At 40.8% G+C, this 20,092-nt stretch overlaps 2 protein-coding genes across 2 annotated transcripts; one reads left to right on the forward strand and one right to left on the reverse strand.

Moving 5' to 3' along the window:
• Positions 1–1,673: 1,673 nt before the first annotated feature.
• LOC119413636 (histone-lysine N-methyltransferase SETD1B-A-like) lies at positions 1,674–11,344 on the forward strand. Its single transcript, XM_037680692.1, has 12 exons — positions 1,674–1,805; positions 1,917–2,015; positions 2,099–2,369; positions 3,046–3,143; positions 3,270–3,546; positions 7,789–8,003; positions 8,583–8,749; positions 8,969–9,152; positions 9,248–9,373; positions 9,988–10,107; positions 10,237–10,374; positions 11,171–11,344. Exons 1-12 carry the CDS (start codon positions 1,674–1,676, stop codon positions 11,342–11,344), a joined length of 2,001 nt encoding a protein of 666 aa, XP_037536620.1.
• Positions 11,345–11,744: 400 nt separating this feature from the next.
• Positions 11,745–15,921, reverse strand: hpdb (4-hydroxyphenylpyruvate dioxygenase b). Its single transcript, XM_037681147.1, has 14 exons — positions 15,835–15,921; positions 15,731–15,757; positions 15,536–15,598; positions 15,244–15,348; positions 14,876–14,918; positions 14,147–14,229; positions 13,934–14,023; positions 13,720–13,823; positions 13,546–13,623; positions 12,829–12,991; positions 12,679–12,750; positions 12,478–12,600; positions 12,273–12,389; positions 11,745–12,184 (listed from the first exon to the last, which is right to left on the reverse strand). Exons 1-14 carry the CDS (start codon positions 15,835–15,837, stop codon positions 12,074–12,076), a joined length of 1,182 nt encoding a protein of 393 aa, XP_037537075.1. The 5' UTR covers positions 15,838–15,921; the 3' UTR covers positions 11,745–12,073.
• Between the last annotated feature and the right edge of the window lie 4,171 nt (positions 15,922–20,092).

Genomic DNA, 20,092 nt, shown 5'->3' on the forward strand with positions numbered 1-20,092 from the left:
AGGTTTTCTGTATAGCTTTTAACATATCTGATAGTGGAGACGGTGTCAGTACATGTACTAATGTAACCCAGAACTGAGGATGTGACCTTAGTGTGTGACCTTTGTTTTTGGTGGTGACTTTTTTTGTTTGTTGGTTAGGCAGTGTATGATTCCAGCATGAGTAACTCAGCAGACGCAGTTGATGTGCCATAAATGCTTGGTTTGGATGAAAACTGAAATGATAAAGCATTTTTTAAATCAGGTGCATCCAACAATGATGATAAACAGTCTATTACAGAAACGCTGCCAAGCACCATTACACTACACTATGAAAACATATTTCAAACATTTTAAATTGCTTATGGACATATTTTGACGTACCCACTAAACATGCAAACATACTGAGAGTTTTAATGTAAAAACATATCAGCACCACACTGATGTGATAAGAGAATAATGACAAATATGTGATTTATTTACAAAGTTTTTATGCTACATACTGATTTAAAAGTATTGAAATTTAAAAGTGTTAGCATTCTGGCAATGAAAAAATAAACAAATTTCGTTTGATTGTGATTTTTCTTATGCTGCTGAATATCTTTTATTCTGGAGCAAATAGTCAGATCAGATGTAGTCCAAACTTTATTTATCTGTGTACTTTATGATCTGTAAATTACAATTTCAGAACTAAATTTTTCTTTCATGCAAAACCCCCCCAAAACAAAACAAAAAACCAGATACAGTACATGTATTTTAGTATTACTGTCTAAAAATTACCACTAAAAGTACTATTTCCAGTAAGCAGAAACTTGGGCTGATCCCTCTTATTGAACCCCAGAGTCTGAGTCATGTTAAAGACAAACGGGGACAGATGTCCTGAAGGACAGACATTTCTGCACCTCATACTTTTCAAACATTTATTAGATAAACTGAAACTGATTCTGTTGTTCTTTGATTAAAAAAAAAAACAGCCTTCTAAAATAAATCAAATTTACATAAACCCTTTTTCTGTTTGTTTGTCTTTATTACGAGGGATTATTTATATGATGAAAAAAATAATATTAATGTAAATTTTTGTCATTTACTCATAAAAGTGGACTGCTTAATTCCAACATCTACATAGATTTTCAGTGTTACAACTTGTAAACTTATCATTACTTTTGATTTCATTATTATAGGAACTATTTTTGTTTTTATTCAACTACTTAATTAATAAGCTACTAATACATCTTTGAACAGTGGAGTTCCGGAAGGGTAATTTAATAATTTATAGAGAAATGATGCCTCGGCTTCATCTCAATAAGCGGTGTCCTTCCGCAGAGAGGACGGATCTATATTTCCTCTCAGTCTCCTGGCGGATGGATCCATCCTCCGACCTGCGCGACGAAGTGTAAAAAAATCATCAAAAACCTTCGCTATTTTGCAACAATGTTGGCCGCTCAGAGGACGAAACTTCAGCACAGGTGAGCGAGATAAGAAGCACTTCGTTAAAAATAACTTTGACTATTCGGGCAGGTTTTAATTTTCCTCCTGTTATCGTGTAGATAAGGGCTCAGGTGATGCTCTCCATCACCTGTTGGGGTGTGTTAACCTGCAGTGGTTCTCCTTTAAGCTAGCTTGCAGCTACATTCGGTACAAAATGGCACCTTGCGCTTGTTATTATTGACGCTTTATTCCAGGTTTTGACGAATGTAATGGAAAGCGACAAACAAAACACAGAGAAAGAGCCTCAGCACTGGAAAAGTTGCAAGTTGCTGATTGACCCCGCACTGACAAATGGACTGTACAAAGTGTGTCGCTTTGATGGGAAATTTTTTAACATTCCCGTGAGTATTTTAGCATCATTTATTTGTCTTCTTAAACTCCTTATATAACAAGACGTCAATTAACCAAACACATTTTCTACTCTACTGGGGGCTTTTATTTTGCAGGTTGAGGACATAGGTCTGTTTCCTGTGGACACAGTCAGGGATCCACGCATCTGCCGCCTGTGGAGCAAATACAACAAGACAGACTTCATACTTCCTAAATTTAAGGTATAGACATAATTATGTATTGATACTGTATTTAATGATGTGAGAAGAAACAAAGGTAGATCTTGCTCGTGTCTTGTTTTCAGGTTGATGAATGGTACGTTGGCCCCGTTCCTCCCAAAGAAGTGACATTTTCCAAGTTGAACGACAATGTGAGGGAGACGTTTCTCACCAACATGTGCAGCAAATATGGGAACGTCGAAGACGTGGAAATATTCTACAATCCCAAGAACAAGAAGCACCTGGGGATTGCAAAGGTAGTCTTTGACACGGTGAGGGGCGCGAGAGAGGCGGCGCAGCACCTCCATCGGACGTCCGTGATGGGAAACATCATCCATGTGGAAGTTGATCCTAAAGGTATATGGGTTTTAAAAACGTTAAGGTCTAAATGTGGATATTGTTGAATTGTCTGACTAATTATGGTACCACTTTACAACAAGGCTCCCTTTATAGATGGCAAATAAATAGTTTATAGTTATTAATTGCTCTATAAACACTTTATAAATCATTAATAACTGCTTATTATGCATTAATTAAGGGTGACAGAGACAAAACTGACCAGTTTCTTGCCAAATAGTGAGCCAAATCTGTTCACCTATGTATTTCATCTAATTGTTATAATAAACATTTCAGAGTAAGTTACTACCTTGTAAGCACAATAAGCATTTGTAAACCTAATTTTTTTAGGATATAAAATTAGTTGTAGATACTTATAATGCAGTGATAAAGTACAATATTATATGCTAAAGAAATAGGTTTACAAATGCTTATTGTGCTTACAAGGTAGTAACTTAGTGTGAAATGTTTAATATAACAATTCTAGATGAAATATATAGGTGAACAGATTTGACTCACTATTTGGCAAGAAACTGGTCAGTTTTGTCTCTCCGTCACCCTTAATTAATGCATAATAAGCAGTTATTAATGATTTATGAAGTGTTTATAGGGGAATTAATAACTATAAACTATTTATTAGCCATCTATAAGGGGAGCCTTATTGTACAGTGGTAGCCTAATTATATGCTCTCCTCAGGTGCGAATAGAGCACGATACCTCCAGCTGCTCTTCAGTGGCCTGTATACTCCCTGGACGTTACCGGTGGGAAGCAGTGAGCGAGCTTTGCAAAGCTTAGTCGACCGTTTGCTGGTAACTTTGAGGCTGCTTGCGAGAATTTGATCAAGTTTTGCACATTGGTCAAGTTATTTTCTTTAATATTTACAAAAATAATTAATAACCTCTTCTATTCCTGTCTTGTAGGGCAGCACAGCCCCACAGCAGATGTTGAGCGTCTGCAGCCCTGTCAGCATCTCTACACCCCTCTCTTTAGACACAGCCTACTCCAGCATATGGCAGGACACTCCTTGCAGTTTTGGTTTAACGCCACAGTCTCAGGGAACCCCCCGCACTCCCTGCATGTCTGCAACTCCTCTCTCCCAGGACTCTTGTTACTCCAGTCTTCAGGCGACCCCTGTCCTCCAGGGGGAGCCCTCTACTTATAGCATTCACAATCATTTAAGACGAGCTCTCTGCCATCGTAAACCTGCAAGACATCACAGGGGATCTCATCAAGTTTCAAATGTCAGCTTTATTTTGAAGCATTGCGAGCCACACCCTGCCACCCCCCCATCAACACAGGAACAAACCAGCAGCCATCAGCTTTCACTCTGGAATCACAATTCACAATCTTCCACTGATAATGAAGCTTCATGTGACCCTGCCTCCCCATTTCACGAGTCTGGACACACGCCTAACTCTACTTCCACAACTTTAGCTCAGAGCTGCGACTCTCTCAGCATCCTGAGCATAACTTTTCCAGCTGACCGGTGTTTAGGAGCCTCCCCAGACAATAACCAGCCAGAGAAGGAGAGTTTGGACTCTCGTATTGAAAGTTTGCTTATAAACAGTCAGATTACAAACTCCTCCTTCTTTGAGGCAGATGTGCACTTTCAAGACAGCCCATCATCACCTTGCACCACTCCTGACATGCCTTCATCAGATGAATCTCTCTTATGTGCTCGGCCATCTTGTGAATCCTCTACAAGCACCCGCCAGTGCCCCCTCAGCGATGTCAACGCCAGCTCATCGTTGCTCGCTGAAGACGAGGAAGACGAAACCAATCGAGCGGTTTTGTTTCTTACAGCAAACTCCCTGTCCCCCTCTCCGTCTGAGTTTGAACATTGTGAGAAGAGGATTTCTGGAGACGACGAAGAAGATGCAGAAAGATCTGCACTGTTGTTATATTCAAAGGTAATTCCTTTAGATTTATTCATGCGCATGTTTTACATCATATTAATTTAATTAGTTATCAGTTTCTATGTTAAAATGTTTATGCAACATTCTTTTGTTACTCAGGAGGATGAAGATGTGGATCACTCAAATACAAGACAGCCTGGAGTGAGAGATCCCTCCTCACACCCTAAAACTTTATCTATGTCTCCTTTCACTGGCCCCACCCTGCATACAGACCCTACACCTCCTCCTTTAGTGACTGCACATCCTCCAATACCTTCTTTTCCCATTCCTCCCTTCCCTCCATCTATTCCTCCTCCACCTCGCCTACCTAATGGCTCCATCCCCATCCCACCTCCAGGATGGATACCACCTCCAGGCATCACTATTCCCCCTCCACCCATACCACCGCCTCCATCCATTCTACGTCCACCGCCTTTTCTGGTACCACCTCCGCCTTTATCTATTCCACCTCCTCTGCCTGTGTATCCTGTGCCCATGAAGCCTCCACCCACCTTAAATAAGGATAATACTCCGAAACATGGGAGTTCACCTTTCCCATTCCCTCGACCACCCTGGCTCGCTCCACCTTTCCCCATTTTTAACCCTTTTGTCCCGCCACCAAACTACCAGATTCCTGCACAAGAAAACCCCCATAAGATCACTGCAGAAAAAGTTTTAGAAGTTCTCATGGATGAGCTGAAATCAGTCATCAAGAAGGATCTTACACGGAAGATAACCGAAGGTGTTGCTTTTAAGGCATTTGAGGACTGGTGGGATACTCAAGAGAAGAAAACTAGAGTTAGTTCATCTCTCTCACACACACACGCACAAAGTGTTGTTTGATGAGTGTGCACCTTTGCAGCTATTTATTGTTGCTTTATTCTTTCAAGATGCAGGCGTCTCCTTTGAAAAGTAGCGCACCGAGTGTGGAAGAGAGACCAAAACTCACAGATCCCCTCATCCACATCGGTGGACGGGGCAAAAGGCCTCCACTTCCATCATTCAGGGTAAACTATTCTACTCAGTATGTGACATACACAATTTAATGCTGAATTATACATAAAACAAAACAAGGTGGAAAAATTAAAATGCTAAAACAATAAACATTTGTTATGCAGGTAAAAAGGAAAAGATCAGAAGTAGAAAATGAAAATGAAAGCCCTGGTGAGTGTTTTTTTAATCCATTTTTAAAACTTAGCAAGTGTAGAATTTCAACTTTGTCTTACACAAAGATGTAATTCTCTGTCGATAGCCCTAAATGTGCAGCAGGGGGGTGAGATTGTTGCATCTGAAAGAGCCAAACGCAGACATGCAAGACCACTAGAGCTGGACAGTGATGATGAAGGAAAAGGAGAGAATGACACAAATCAAAATCATGACTTGATACCAGACCAAGTAGAAGTTGTTGTTCCACTTGTTGGTGATCCTCAGATCGTGGTAAATTATGGTGATATTACAAGAAAGTGTCAAATTTTAATATTGTAAACTGCTAGGTTTGAAATTTGTAAGACAGAGGCATATAATTGTTGCTCTAATTAGTCTGACAGAGATAATGATGATGATGATGATGATCTTAATCACCGAGGTGAGGCAGACACGCCAGCTCCAGAAGAGAAGGAAGATGACGATGCTGTTGTCTGTCCAGTGAAAGAAGATGAACAGTGCTTAGATAGTGGTATGTTAAAGAATACCTTAAATTATACATTTTAATATGAAATACTTGGATAGGTTTGAATAAATAGTTCTGTTTCCCTTTTCAATTACAGAGAGTTTTTCAGAAAGCTTCACCTTTGAGGAAAGTGAGTACTCCTCAGGTTGGTTCTCATCAAAGAGCTTTGAGGACTTGTCCTCTAACATCAGTACAGAGAATGAAGACATGGAGGAGGATAACAGGAGCGCTGAGTGCATTGTGATTTCATCGGATGAAGAGTCAGTGGACCTCGAGCTTTCACCAAGTCCCTCAGCTCCTCTAACCCCTGGAGCTCAGCTGGATTTAGACCTAAACGACTGGTTAGGTGTGCGTGAAAAGGAGCAAGCAGAGGAGAAACATCCGTCATGTCTGCAAGACACAAGTGACTCCGACTCCGTAGTGGAAGTCCAACACACAGAAAGCTGGAACAGACGGCCTTTTTCTGATGCTGAACTTGCAGGTAATTACACATTTTTTTGTACCAAATTGTTTTTCATTGCCTACCTTTTATGGAGGTGAGTGATCATGTAATTGCTTTTTTGTGTATGAGAGAGAAATCATTTGAAGTATTAGCAAAATATCTCATGAACCACAAATTCAATTTAAGCTCTCAGAAAGTAATAATTGGATGTACATCTCCAACTTCAAATTGGCCACCACCAGGGGCTATTTTGAGCCGGATCCTGCTGGAACAAGATCCGGGAACTCTCTTATTTTGATAGTCTGTGTTCCAGGCCAGCAACTATTTGCTCGGATCCGGCAACCCAAATCTCCGCCCCATAAATCCAAAGTCATAGTGCATTTTTATTTTGATTATTTATTAAAAATACAAGAGGAGATGTTGCCCTTAGCCCGGCGGACCCAGTCTGTGGAGTGGATGTTCCAGCCGCAGCACGTGTAGCACACCAACTCGCTCACACGCTCCTTCCCAGGCTGGGAGGAGGCAGCGGGGGTGAGGATGGAGGGACAGATGGTCACATTTATACACAGAGGTGCTGTACAGAGTCCTTCTCTCCTCCTCTTCTCCAACATTGTCCCTCTTCAGCAGTGCTGCGCATTGAAAAACACCACCTCTGCCCTCCTCTCAGACTCCCCCAATCACTTGGTGGTGGTGGTGGTGGTGGTGGTGGGGGGGTTCCAGCTCACATGAAGCTGCTGAAGTGATTTGTTCAACAACAGAAACAATCATTTATTCAACAGAATAAATAAATGCCCTGCGCAGTGCACGTTATGCACAGCGTCTCCAGACAGCTCTACAGAGCGCACGCACAACTGCTGATATGTCTGAACTCCTGCTACATTTCAGACATAAAGAATAAAATTCTTACTGTAAAAAATAAATAAAAAAATACAAAGAGAGAAATGTTTGATGTGTTATTCACATTACGCCACATTTCAAAACATAGGCGCTCAAAATGTCAAAAAGTCAGTCCAACCTGTGTCCACCACAACTAATTAACCTTAGCAAACACAACAATGGCTATGTCTCAGTCATTTTACAGATGTTGAGCTGACAGTTGATGTGGTCATAGTTGAGAGTCATCACCGTCAAGTTGCGCCATCAGTGCAACATCTTTGTATGAAGTTGGCATGCAAGGTGGTTTGTGAAAGATGTTCCCTCAAGGAAAGCAGCTGTCATTTAGTGATGTGTTTCTTATATTTACAAGTCAAAAATTGTATTTTTGACATCCAGAAAGCTTCCAACGATTTTTCCAAATTAAATAACTATTGATAAAGCTTGTTATAAGTAAACTGCACAAAACTAGAGTTTACTCTTGTAGTCTTCTCAAAGAGTTTTATATGTAAAGATGTAACTTTCTTTTTTTAATAACTTCTTATTAATCTGTGTGGCAGTGGAGCCGGACCTTGATGTTGGGCTGAGAAGACCTGAATCGACAGTGGAGCCTCTCAACTTGAGGCCTCTCACTCCTTCGGGCTGCTTGGAGGACAGCGACCCTGAGAATCTTATAGAAATCAAACCAGCATCCCCAGCTGTGGAGCGACCACCAACCCCAGGCAAGGGGATAGTGGCTGACCTGCTGGGTGCAGACTCAGATGAAGCCAGTGAGGTATTTTCCCTCTCTCCAGCATGCAGTGAGGTTCTAGCTTCTGATTTCCTGCCTGCCTCGTACCCACTCTATGAGGAGAAGCCTAAAACTCCTGGCAGGGAGGAAAGAAATGGCCATGTGATAATAACTTCAGAAGGAAGCACAGTGTGTTTGCCTTTCAGCAGTCCACCACATGTCCTACCTCCATCAAGCAATCTGTACATCACACCTCCAAAGACTCCTGGAAGAGACTTTTTCTTTCCTCAAAAAGACGTAGTCCACAAGAGGAAAACAAAAACAACGAGCACTTCCTCGAAATCTTCGCTGCACAACAACTGTCTCAGAGTTTCTCCCATCCCAGTGTCATCTCCGTGCAGCCTCTCTGAATCTTCATCGGACTCTGCTGATGGTAGTGATGTGACCATGACTTCAGGTGTGAGAACGAAGCCCTTGCAGGGACTTGAGAATATGCCTGAACTTTTGGATGAGGAGAACTCCTTATTGAGGCAAAAACTGTGGGGGAGGCTAAAAAGGAGAAACAGGGCCCGTCATCGGCGGAGACGGTTTCAAGGATTTAGCTGTTCCCTTTCCTCTAAACAGCATCTTCACAGGTGTTGCTGTGAGGAGAAGAAAATCCTTCATAGTGTTTGGAAGGAGGGCCTGGATGAAGAAGATGCCAGGCTGCTGCTCTTTACCTATGAAAGGCTGCACGAGCAGGGCGTTGGTGTTGGGTGGCTCAGTGACACCCTCTGGATACCTCATCCTCATATCCTTTGTTTTGGATTCTGTAAATGTGCTGTTGTCTTGGTCAAGATGTTTAGAGTGCGGTGTGATGTCAGTGAGGTGCAAGTGATGATGATGGTAATTATGTCAAGGCTCAAGTAAATCAAATGGAGTTTAGTCTTTTAAACAATGACTGACAACACGTGAAGAACTTTGGTTAATAATTTCACCTGCAGCTCTGTGTCGTAATCTGTGCGTCACTTCCTTAACTTCTGCTCACTGACCAAAATCCCAACAGAGAGGAGTGAAGATCACAGGTCCTGGCTCCCAGTCCACAGAACCGGATCTGCTCGCAGTGAAGGCTTCTACAGAATCAGCAGGAAGGATAAAATGAAATACCTCAACAACACAAAGCTGGCTGCTGATCTTCAGTCTACAAGCACTCAGGTATTTAACAGAAGATAACAAATGCAGTGATCTCAGTGTGCAGTGTTTTTTTATTTATTTTAATTTTTATTAAGTGACAATAAATGTTCCTGCAGGGAATGTCTCTCACAGTCCAACAACCCACATCACTACGAGCTGGATCTGACTTCAGGTCTGAACAGCGCCGCCTGCTGTCCTCTTTCAGCTGTGACAGTGACCTGGTCAAGTTCAACCAGCTTAAGGTAAACTTGTAATCACTGTGGCTGAGCCATGTTGACCACACAGAACAACTGAAGGTGATTATAGTTGGAATAAAAGCAAAATAAATGTATCCATTAGATTTTCAGAAATACATACAAAAATGTAAAACTGCCTTCAAACTGAAAACACTTAAAGGACTTTCCAATCCACTTTGTTTAATATGAATGTGTGAAAATGTTTATGGACTTGAAACAGCATCTTTTTCAAATGCAGCCAGATCTTCTTCAGCATACAGCATGTGATGCTTCAGAGACAGGCGAGGCAACACTCGACTTCTCTGTTTCTGCTTGTTATGCAACACCACACTGATTTAACTAGTATGAGATATATAATGCATGAGATATTTATAATTGATGTTTTAAAATTGTGCGCTTTACATTCAGAAAATTTCCTAAAACAACAAGTATTGCTGCCTGGGTCTAAGTTGTGCTCTAAAAAAAGGTTTTTTTTTTTAATCATTCCTGTTATATAAGAAAACAGTTGCAATCATAACACAGCGGTGTTAAATGTAGTCTAATCAAAACATTAATGGTAAGCTGAAGTTCCTATTTGAAATGCAGCATGTCATAAATCTCTTCTTATCTCTTTATGTCAGTTTCGAAAGAAGAGAATTCGTTTCACCCGGAGTTTCATACATGAGTGGGGCTTGTTTGCCATGGAGCCTATCGCAGCGGATGAGATGGTGATTGAATATGTGGGACAAATCATCAGACAGGTAATGCTAGCAAACCTCTTTTCTCCTGGCTGTTTCTACAAGTAGGTCCTCTGGGACTCTCTGGTAGTTGTGAGTGTAGTAAACATCTTTCATCTTTTACAAACATATTTGTTTTTCTGTTTTCCTCAGGTCATTGCGGACATGAGGGAGCAGAAATACGAGGATGAGGGGATCGGAAGCAGCTATTTATTTCGTGTTGATCAGGATACCATCATTGACGCCACTAAATGGGGGAATTTAGCCCGATTTATCAACCACAGCTGCAACGTGAGTACAGACTGGAGTGGCATTCGGCCCAAAAAATCTGACCCAACCCAGCCCCAGCCCGTAGCCACCATTTCTGAACCCCACCCAACCTGATGAATTAACAGTAATTACAGGTCCGAACCCGACCCAAATTTTATTAAGCTTTGACTGCTTATATAATTATTAACGGTTGGCAAACGCGCGCAGCTGATTAAAAGAGGGCAGAAGATCGGAGGTGAGGGGGTGTTTGCCGTTTCATGGCTGTCAATGTGCATTAAATCCCTGCTTCTGCTTGCATTCTGCATTATTCAGACACGGACCCTGCTCTGACATTCTGCAAAGATATTTTGGGATCTCATTTGTTTGGGTCGTCGGCTAAGCGCGTCCGCTGAATGCAGCGGCTACACGAATATTCATTTGGGCTTTGATGGATCGCTGCCCGACAGTATAGTCCCATCTGAAGCTTACCTGAACTTTTTTAACCTCTTACTAGGCCAGTCAGTGCGCGGTCAAATGGTCGCGTGTGCCTGGTGACTGTATGGCAAGCCACGCTGCCATATAATTGGATTGTCAGCCGCACTCGTCCGCTGACGCAATCAAAAAGCCAGACACTGGCCCGGCCCGCACATTAAGCACATTATTATGGCCCGACCCGGTCCTAATCTGGGTCGGGCCGGGCTCTGGGTTCCCGTTAGAAATGACAGCTCTAGTACAGACTGATGGTATCTCAATAACAGCTGGTTTTAAACATGACTGATGAGAAATACCTTCACATCGTAAACTAAACGGTTTGCACTGGTGTTTTATTGTCTTCCAGCCCAACTGTTACGCAAAGATCATCACTGTGGAGTCTCAGAAGAAGATCGTGATCTACTCCCGTCAGCCAATAAGTGTCAATGAAGAAATTACCTACGACTACAAGTTTCCCATTGAGGAAACAAAGATTCCTTGTTTGTGTGGGGCAGAGAACTGCAGAGGATCCCTGAACTGACCCATAATGAAGCAGCTTTAGAGTATGGATGGTTGAGATGACCCACAGTGTGTCCAGGCTTTTCTTTTCTTCTGTGTAAAACTGTACAGTCTGGAGGTCACAGGAGATCATGGAAGCTCTGCAGACATGTTGGTGCTGCTAGTGAAACCTGTGAACTGCTTTAACTGATCATAACACAAATGAGACCATTTCATTTTGACCTTTGATTTATCTATGGAGGTAGGTTATTTAATCTTGTAAAAGTATGCTAAATATACTAAAAACATATTATAGTTGCTCATACGTCAGTGAAATAAAGAACAAGATGGCACATTCAAAGTATTTATTTCAACAAAATGAAAGAAATCAGACTTTTTGCTAAATGTCTCGTTACATTAAAAGGTCTTTTGACCTTGTTCTGATTATGGTTACATGTTTTCATTTACGAGAGCTTTAAATGGGTTTTGCTTGAGTCAAGCTTGTAATATTTTCCCTGTTAATATTTTATAGGCATTGTACATTTTAACTTGTGATATTTGCTTGGTAATATAAATTCATAAGGTTTGCCTTATATGAATTGTACATTTATACCAAAAGAAATATAAGTTAAAAGAATTTATTATCAGCAATAAAAACTGAAATACAGATAATCACATTTGCTGGTGTATTCTTTCCGTGTGCATCACTCAGAGTAGAGATGCGGCACGTCCCTGTGAGAACTTGATCAGACGTTATTATTCATACGCAGGTTCACATGCTTTTTAAATCTCCGTTGGGCGTGAGGACTGTCAGGTTTCCTCTGGCCTGCTGGTCGGCTTCAATAGCTTCAAACAGAGACTTGAAGTTTCCTGCTCCAAAACCCTGTAAAGAAAATGTAAAATGAAGGAGATGATGTTACGCTGATTGTTTTAGTGTGTTTTCAGAGACGTTTACCCAACGCTGTCCTCACCTGGTGGTTGTGTCTCTGAATGACCTCTAAGAACACGGTGGGGCGATCCTGGACCGGCTTGGTGAAGATCTGAAGTAAATAACCCTTGTCGTCGTAGTCCACCAAGATCCTCAGCTCCTGTAAAATCACGATAAGATCTGTTTAATATTATCTGTGTAAACCATCAGAAGTCGTTCAGTTCTGTTCTCTTTTTTTTGTTTCTGACCTGCAGGACATCCAGGTCCTCAGATATTTTGATCTTTGCGTGTTTCAGCTTCTCCTTCAGCTGGTCGTAGTAGGTGTCCGGCACTGACATGAACTCCATGCCGCGCTCCTTCAGGTTACGTATCTGCCAACGACAGGTACAGTCAAACTTCTCATGAGGTTGTATAAATTAATTTTTGAAAAATATATTTCACATTCTTACAGCTGTAATTATATCTGATGTGTTCATGGCAATATGCTGCACCCCAGCTCCTCCGTAGTATTCCACATATTCCTGTAATTTAACAAAACTGTTTAGTAAAAAAACTTTCTTCAGGTTTTAGTCCTGTATGTCTTAGACATTTTGACATGCCTGAATCTGGGACTTCCTCTTTCCCGTTGCAGGCTCGTTGATTGGCATCTTCACCGTCTCCTCGTGGTTAGCCACAACGATGGAGCGCAGGGCACTGAACTCCGTCTGAAGCTGCTTGTCGTCCACCGACCAGAAGCGATGAAAGAGAAGGTTCCTGCGATACCTGTGAAATCAACCAGAGGTTACGGGTAAATTCAGACCAGGATTGGGTTGTCTTTACGTGCACAGCACAAATCATCTCAGAGCTTTGTAGATCTGGAATCATTCCACAGATGCTGCTCGAGTTACTGCGTTATGATAAATTATTTCAGATGCTTGTTTTTTTGTTTGTCATGAGGGTCGGAAATATTTCCTCTGGCTTGTAAAACATAAAAGACACATCCAGAAATCTCCAGCCCTTTGTACGCCCCCTTGTTCCCCCTAAATTACCCAATGAGCTTGCTCTTTTCAAGAGCTGCCTTATTTCACATTTTATGTCTTTAGTGTAATAGGGACAAACAGGTTCCAGATGTGAAGAACCACTAGAGCCCCTCTTAAAGCTGCAAAATAATCCAGATCCCTGACTCCTGCCAAAAAGGCATTGTTACGTAAGAGTCCAGCACCTTTTAGATTCTCCTCTAAGCTTTGCCCTGACACGGACTCAGACAGTCCACATCCCAACAGAAAGATCTGAACAGCAGGGTTGTTATCACGGAAGCAGCTTTGATGGTTCATTACCATTCTACGACTGAGACCATCTCATCATCTGGTTGGTTTCCCACTACGTGATCAATAAAGTCCAGTTTTCCAGCTGGTCTGCAGCAGAACAAAGATGGAGGCAACACCACATAAAACTACAGCCTTGGTTATTATTCATGAGTATGTGTCTGATTTTAAAGTATGTCCACTCACAGTCTGGCCAGGAAAGGGTCCTTGAACAGAGTGGCATGGAAACCAGGCAGGAACAGCCCAGTGTAGCCCATCCTCTCCACAAATGTGTGTGTGGTGTCGCCATACTGCAGCACACACACATAAAGCCACAGTCTTGTCATTTCAGACAATATAGCTGTAACAAAGTGTTAAATAAAATGTTGGGTTCAAATTTAGAGGTGGTGTTGTTTCCTACCGTCTGAAGCACGGCTAGTCTGACTTTACCAGACTTGTCCTCCAGAGTGTGGGGCTCTTTTATGATGACTGCCCCTCGCTCACGGGCTTTCTGTGTCAGGACAAAAAGATGAATTTCGTCAATTTAGTTTTAAATTATTTATTGAACTTTTGAAAAAGTTTGATTTTCTTAAGCGAAGCTTAAATTTCTGCAGAACGAAACGTGTAGCATTACCTGAACCAGGAAGTCGCAGTCCTCCACTGTAAATGCAATATCTTTTACTCCGTCTCCATGCTTCACCAAATGATCCCCCATCTCTGAGAAAAATACACTTGTTCAGTCTTATATATTTTAATTTTTACGTTTTTAACTTCAAACACTTGGTTATATCTGTTTTTTTTTTAGATCAATAGGCAGCTTGATTAGAGGGGGATTTTAACCACTTCAGAACAAAAGTTTTCAGGCTTTCTTTCTGGCTAAACCTCATTTTGTGGGAATAAAATGGTAAATGGACTGTACTTATATAGCACCTTTCTATCTGATCAAGATACTCAAAGTGCTTTACAACACAATCTGTTCCCTCATTTACCCATTCATACAGCACTCTACTAGATCTATACAAAGATTAATCAGTGCTTTACCACATTCATACACTGATGGGACACACATCGGAGGCAATGAGGGGTTCAGTGTCTTGCCCAGGGACACTTCAACATGTGACTGTTGGTGGAATCAAACCCCCAACTCTTGCGTTGGGAGGACGACTGCTCTAACCACTCAGCCACAGCCGCCCACTGTCAGATAATAATTGTCAAATAAAACTGTCAAACCTCTAACCATAATTTTCTTGTGTATATCAAATAATTAGAGTTGTGAAAAGCTGTGAAACGCAGTAAAAAACCCTGACAGAAACTATGTTATTTTTAACCGTATGTGTATTCCTACTCCTTATCAGTACCGTACCTTTGTTTCCAGGATTGAGAGCTGATGAAAACACATAAATGATCTGGAAATACAGAAAAAAACAGGAGCAATTTAAAACACATTTCAATTAACAATTTTGTTTGGTGCAAATGTTTAATGGAAGCTTGTGCTGGTACTATGACAAATTAATCTTTTTTTTTTCAATAAGAACAGCTGTATATTGAGTTGAAAATAATTTAATGAATAAATGCTCATGAAATCAGCATCAAAGCTGGAACAGTATCTGATATAATTGCTGCATTGAAAAATTGTGAAACTACGACTGACTCTTTTTAATTTTCTTACAGATGAGTCATGCTGTTTTCTTCAAGCTCCGGGCCAGGAATGTGTTTTTTTTTTTGTTTTACCTTTCCTTGTTTGACTGCGTGGGACACCACATCACGGCTGCCTGTCTCCAGACCTCGGTAAGCCAAGGGCTCAAACCCAAGCTTGTTGCAATAAAACGATGCAGCCTGTGGGAGATAATGGAGAAAAATCATTCATTACAATCTGTGTGCTAGCTCCATCTCCTGGTAACAGGAGCTGCTCCTGAAAGTGGCAAAAAATATTATACAGAGCTTTGATATTAAATGTCATCTTTCAGGAGCGCCATTAGCATCAGATAGCCCCCTAAAATGTTAAGAGGAAGACACAAATTACCTGCTTTGCATTTCCAACCCAGAAGGTGATATGATCAAAGCAGAGGAACCTGCCCTGCTCGTGCTGAAGACAAAAAGAAAAAGTAGATCACTGATCAATCATTTCTCTCTTAGAAATTCTTCAATGGAACAAATAAACACTGTTAAAACCTGCTTTTAGCCTTGTAGTGACCTCCTATGTTCAGTTTTTTTTTACCTTTTCGCCTTTGTCTGTGTAAGTTGTCTGTAATAAACAAAAATAAACACATGCTTATTCATTAGAAATCAAAAAAGAGCAGCCGTTGTGAATAAATAACTCACCATGTTGCTTGTCGTCGACCTGTCCCGGCTGTCAGAATGAAACCTGCTGTGAACGTCTGAATTTAAAAGGCGAGCGAACTAGTCCTCAAACCCACTCCCACCAGTGAGGAGCTGGTATTGGTGGAGGAGAGAGTGGGGATGCTCGCTGCATGTTTTCTGTTATACTGTAATTACATAGAAAGCAGGATTGGCCACCACAGGATTGGACAAACTTTATCATCTACAGTTATCACAGTGATCCTGTACAGCTTGATGCTTACAGGAAAATAAATATCACCAAATACACATGACCTTAGATTTCATTAATACATCAAGGTTCATGCTCAATAATCCAGGTAAAATAATCAACCATGTTCAATCAGGTCATCTGGACAGTTTCTTTAATTTTGTTGAGAGACGTTTCACCCTCTATCCGAAGGGCTTCATCAATCTGAGGAGTCACAAACAAACTGTTTTCCCAACTAAGCAGTACACTCTTACAGTTTGTTTGTGACTCCTCAGACTGATGAAGCCCTTCGGATGGAGGGCGAAACGTCTCTCAACAAAATTAAAGAAACTGTCCAGATGACCTGACTGAGAACATGGTTGGAGTTCATTAAATATTTTTTAATCTTATAAAACAATCTAAATGACTGTAATTTAGTGTGGCTTCACAGTTGAACAAATAAATGGAACATAATTGTTAATTTTTGACTAATTTAATGCATTGTAAGATGCAGTAAAGCTCTTTGTTTGTGCAGGGATAGAGTTACAGCTCAATTTTCTAGAAACATTTAAGGCCCATATGTTAGTGTTTAGTGGCAAGAGGAGGCTCACGCATCCTGGACTCTCATTGGCTCCCTAGAGTTAGACTGAGCAAAGCCTCACGTGCTTTAAATGCCCCCGTACCATCGATTCCTCCCTCCACATCTGGTTCTACAGTAAGCTGAAAACTACTCCATTATCAACAAAATAATCTTCATTTACCTGCATTTGTTAATAACATGTAGTTTAATAGAAGCACAAGGGGTTTTAGGAAGAAGAAGAAAATCTGGATAAGAATTTGTTTACTGAATCTGACAGATGTGTCTCACAGTAGATTTAAAATACAAACACATTTGTGCAAATGGTTTATGTGTTGTAGTTCTCAACTGATTTTATTGCTGCAGTACCACAGCACAAGACTCACATGGTAACATTTTCCTGCAGGCTTCCCATTTTCTGCAATAATTGGTATTATATGTATTTATGTTATGTACAAATCAAAATTAAATGCCTATTGAATTCTATTTCTTTGGACGAGGAGGCCTCAGAGCAAGAAACAGACCAAATACAGTGATGTGCATTAACAAAACACAAAAAATGTTTGATTCATCCATCCATTATCTTCCGCTTGTTCTGAAGTCGGGTCGTGGGGGCAGCAGCTTGAGCAGGGAGGTCCGGATATCTCTTTCCACAGTCACCTCTTTCTGCTCTTCTGGGAGGATTTCAGGGCGCTCCCAGGCCAATCGAGAGACATAGTCTCTCCAGCATGTTCTGGGTCTTCCCCGGGATCTTCTCCCAGTCAGACATGCACGAAGCACCTCCCTAGGGTGGTGCCCAGGGAGCATCCTTACTAGATGCTTGAATCACCTCAACTCTGTCATCTCGATGTGGAGGAGCAGTGGTTCTACTCCGAGTCCCTCCCAGATAACTGAACTTCTCACCCTGTCTCTAAGGGAGAGTCCAGCTACCCTGTGGAGGAAACTCATTTCAACCGCCTGTATCCGCGATCTCATTCTTTCGGTCACTACCCAGAGTTTGTGACCATATGTCAGGGTAAGAACATGGACTGACAGGTAAACAGAGATATAGATTCGCCATACAGCTCAGTTCCCTCTTCACCACAATGGACCGGTACAGACTCTGCAATACTGCAGACGCTGGATCTATCCATCTTTCAATCTCACGCTCCATTCTTCCCTCACTTATGAACAAAGTCAAGTCATATTTATTTTATATTTACAAAACCCTGAGGTACTTGAACTCCTTCACTTGAGGCAGAACCTCACCCTCGACCTGAAGAGAATAATTCACCTTTTTCTGACTGAGGACCATGGCCTCAGATTTGGAGGTGCTGATTCTCATCCCAGCCACTTCACACTCCTCTTTAACCGCTTGAACCGCTTTAGTGAGAGCTGAAGATCACGGCATGATGATGCCAAAAGGACCACATCATCTGCAAAGAGCAGAGATGGAATCCTGAGGCTACCAAACTGGAATCCCTCCGGGCCCTGGCTGTACTGAGAAATTCTATCCATAAAAGTTATGAACAGAATCGGTGCAAAAAATATTTGAGCCATATGATAAATTTGTGAGTTCAAAGCAAAATACAGTCCAGGGTCTACAAGGACTTGATTTTAACTTGTTGTCTCTGTGCTGATGCTATAGTTCAAAAAGCAATCAGATTAAGTTTGTAGCTTTTTCCACATCAAATCAAATGTGTGCACAAATTAAGACACATGAAGTCATCATTGTTTCCAAGATCCTCCTTAGTGAACCTCATCCTTCAGATTCATTCAACCGTTATAGTCTCATTAAGTCACGAGGACTCTTTTACAAGAGAGACCTGTTAGGTAGATTGTAAAGAGAGTGGATCCTAATACTGAGCCTTGTAGTACACCATTATTAACAGTTTGATAGATACAATCTAACAGGAAAAAAAACTATTTCTAATATAAATTAATTGTTTCATATTATGAATGTGTTGATTTCTTTTGTATTTTTCAAATAACAGCCATTTTATAATACTAAACAACAGAAAAGAGTTAATCTGATGCTAAAATATATTTATACAGATTTAACTTGAATTTAAAAAGTCTTAGAGAAAGCAAAGACCCAACACATGGTTTCACCATATAAAAACCTAACAATCTGAAAATATTAGTGTTCATTATTGCTAATTATTACCTTGGATTTTAATTTATTTAAAAAAATCAAAATACTGAATAAAAAATATGAATATGAATATGCATCTAAAATATTTTTAGACGCATCAGTAACTATTTGACACATTAACCAGACTCTGTCTTGACAAGACATTTTATAATATATTTCTAATATTCACCAATCGTTGTGGCACTGATTTTATTGCTCATTGATTTTAGTTTAGTTTCTTGGTTTTTGTCAGTTAGTTGTTCAGATTTACTTTTGGAAATGTAAATCTTTAAAAGTTTAAAGTATTTTGTAGAAGTTTCTTACATGCATAGATAAATGGAGATAAGAAAAAAATATATTTTACAAGCATGAAATTAGTGATTAAACAGAGTTCCCAGTGACTCTGGAAATTGGGGAAAACTTGAAAAATGATTCACATTTTTCAGTCAGGGAAAACTCAGGGAATTTGAACTCTGAGTGATTAAAGATGATCTTTCTGAGATTTTGACATGTTAATAATTTACATGTATTAATGTTAGCGTTCTAGTGTCATTGAGTTCATGTTCTTTCTCTGCACTGTATGTAACATGTATCTGTACTTATCGGTTATGGTGACTTCTTAGTATCTAATGATAAAGGGGCGGCTGTGGCTGAGTGGGTAGACCAGTCGTCCTCCAAAGCACGAGTTGAGGGTTCGATTCCACCAGCAGTCACATGCCAAAGTGTCCCTGGGCAAGACACTGAACCCCTCATTGCCTCTTATGTGTGCCCCATTGGTGTACGAATGTGATAAAGCTCTGATTATTCTTTGTACAGAAATTGTAGAGTGCTGGATGAATGGGTAAAAGAGGGCACAGATTGTAGTGTAAAGTGCTTTGAGTATCTTGAAACGATAGAAAAGTGCTATATAAGTACAGTTCATTTACCATTTAATGTTTTACAGTATCCAAAAAAGTTCAATCTGGTCCTCTGGACATTCAAAAAAACCCAAAAAACAAAACAAAGCAAAAAAATGTAGAAACGTTTCGTCTCTCATCCGAGAGACTTCCTCAGTCTGAGGTGCTGTTTTCAGCTCAGTCTCTTAAACAGCACCTTCTCAGAGTGGATCAACCAGTTTGCTGCTGACAACCAAAACCAGCTGATCACATGGTCAAGAAGGACCATCAGCCTAACAATGGATCATTAGCACACTGATGGCTGTTTACTATTCACAGGGGGCTGAGTGATACTAGCAATCACAGCATTGTAAGAGGGGGACAGTTGAACACGTAGGCCTCCACCCCTGTTTAATGATGGACGATTTCTTTTCACAAAGATGGCCTCCTTTACTCCTCTCTCAAACCATCGTTCCTCTCTGTCCAGG

This window comes from Nematolebias whitei, chromosome 8, assembly GCF_014905685.2.
Source record: "Nematolebias whitei isolate Nwh7 chromosome 8, NemWhi1, whole genome shotgun sequence".
Taxonomy (NCBI): Eukaryota; Metazoa; Chordata; class Actinopteri; order Cyprinodontiformes; family Rivulidae; genus Nematolebias; species Nematolebias whitei.

What these genes read in the sequence shown, in the direction of transcription:
- LOC119413636 (XM_037680692.1), top strand. Translation starts at nt 1,674, where the DNA reads ATGGAAAGCGACAAACAAAACACAGAGAAAGAGCCTCAGCACTGGAAA. An exon ending in GGAAATTTTTTAACATTCCC is followed by an intron (nt 1,806 to 1,916) that starts GTGAGTATTTTA and finishes TTGCAGGTTGAG; the next exon opens with GACATAGGTCTGTTTCCTGT. An exon ending in TCATACTTCCTAAATTTAAG is followed by an intron (nt 2,016 to 2,098) that starts GTATAGACATAA and finishes TCTTGTTTTCAG; the next exon opens with GTTGATGAATGGTACGTTGG.
- hpdb (XM_037681147.1), bottom strand. An exon ending in GGGTTGGAAATGCAAAGCAG is followed by an intron (nt 15,349 to 15,535) that starts GTAATTTGTGTC and finishes TATCTCCCACAG; the next exon opens with GCTGCATCGTTTTATTGCAA. An exon ending in TCTCAATCCTGGAAACAAAG is followed by an intron (nt 14,230 to 14,875) that starts GTACGGTACTGA and finishes TATTTTTCTCAG; the next exon opens with AGATGGGGGATCATTTGGTG.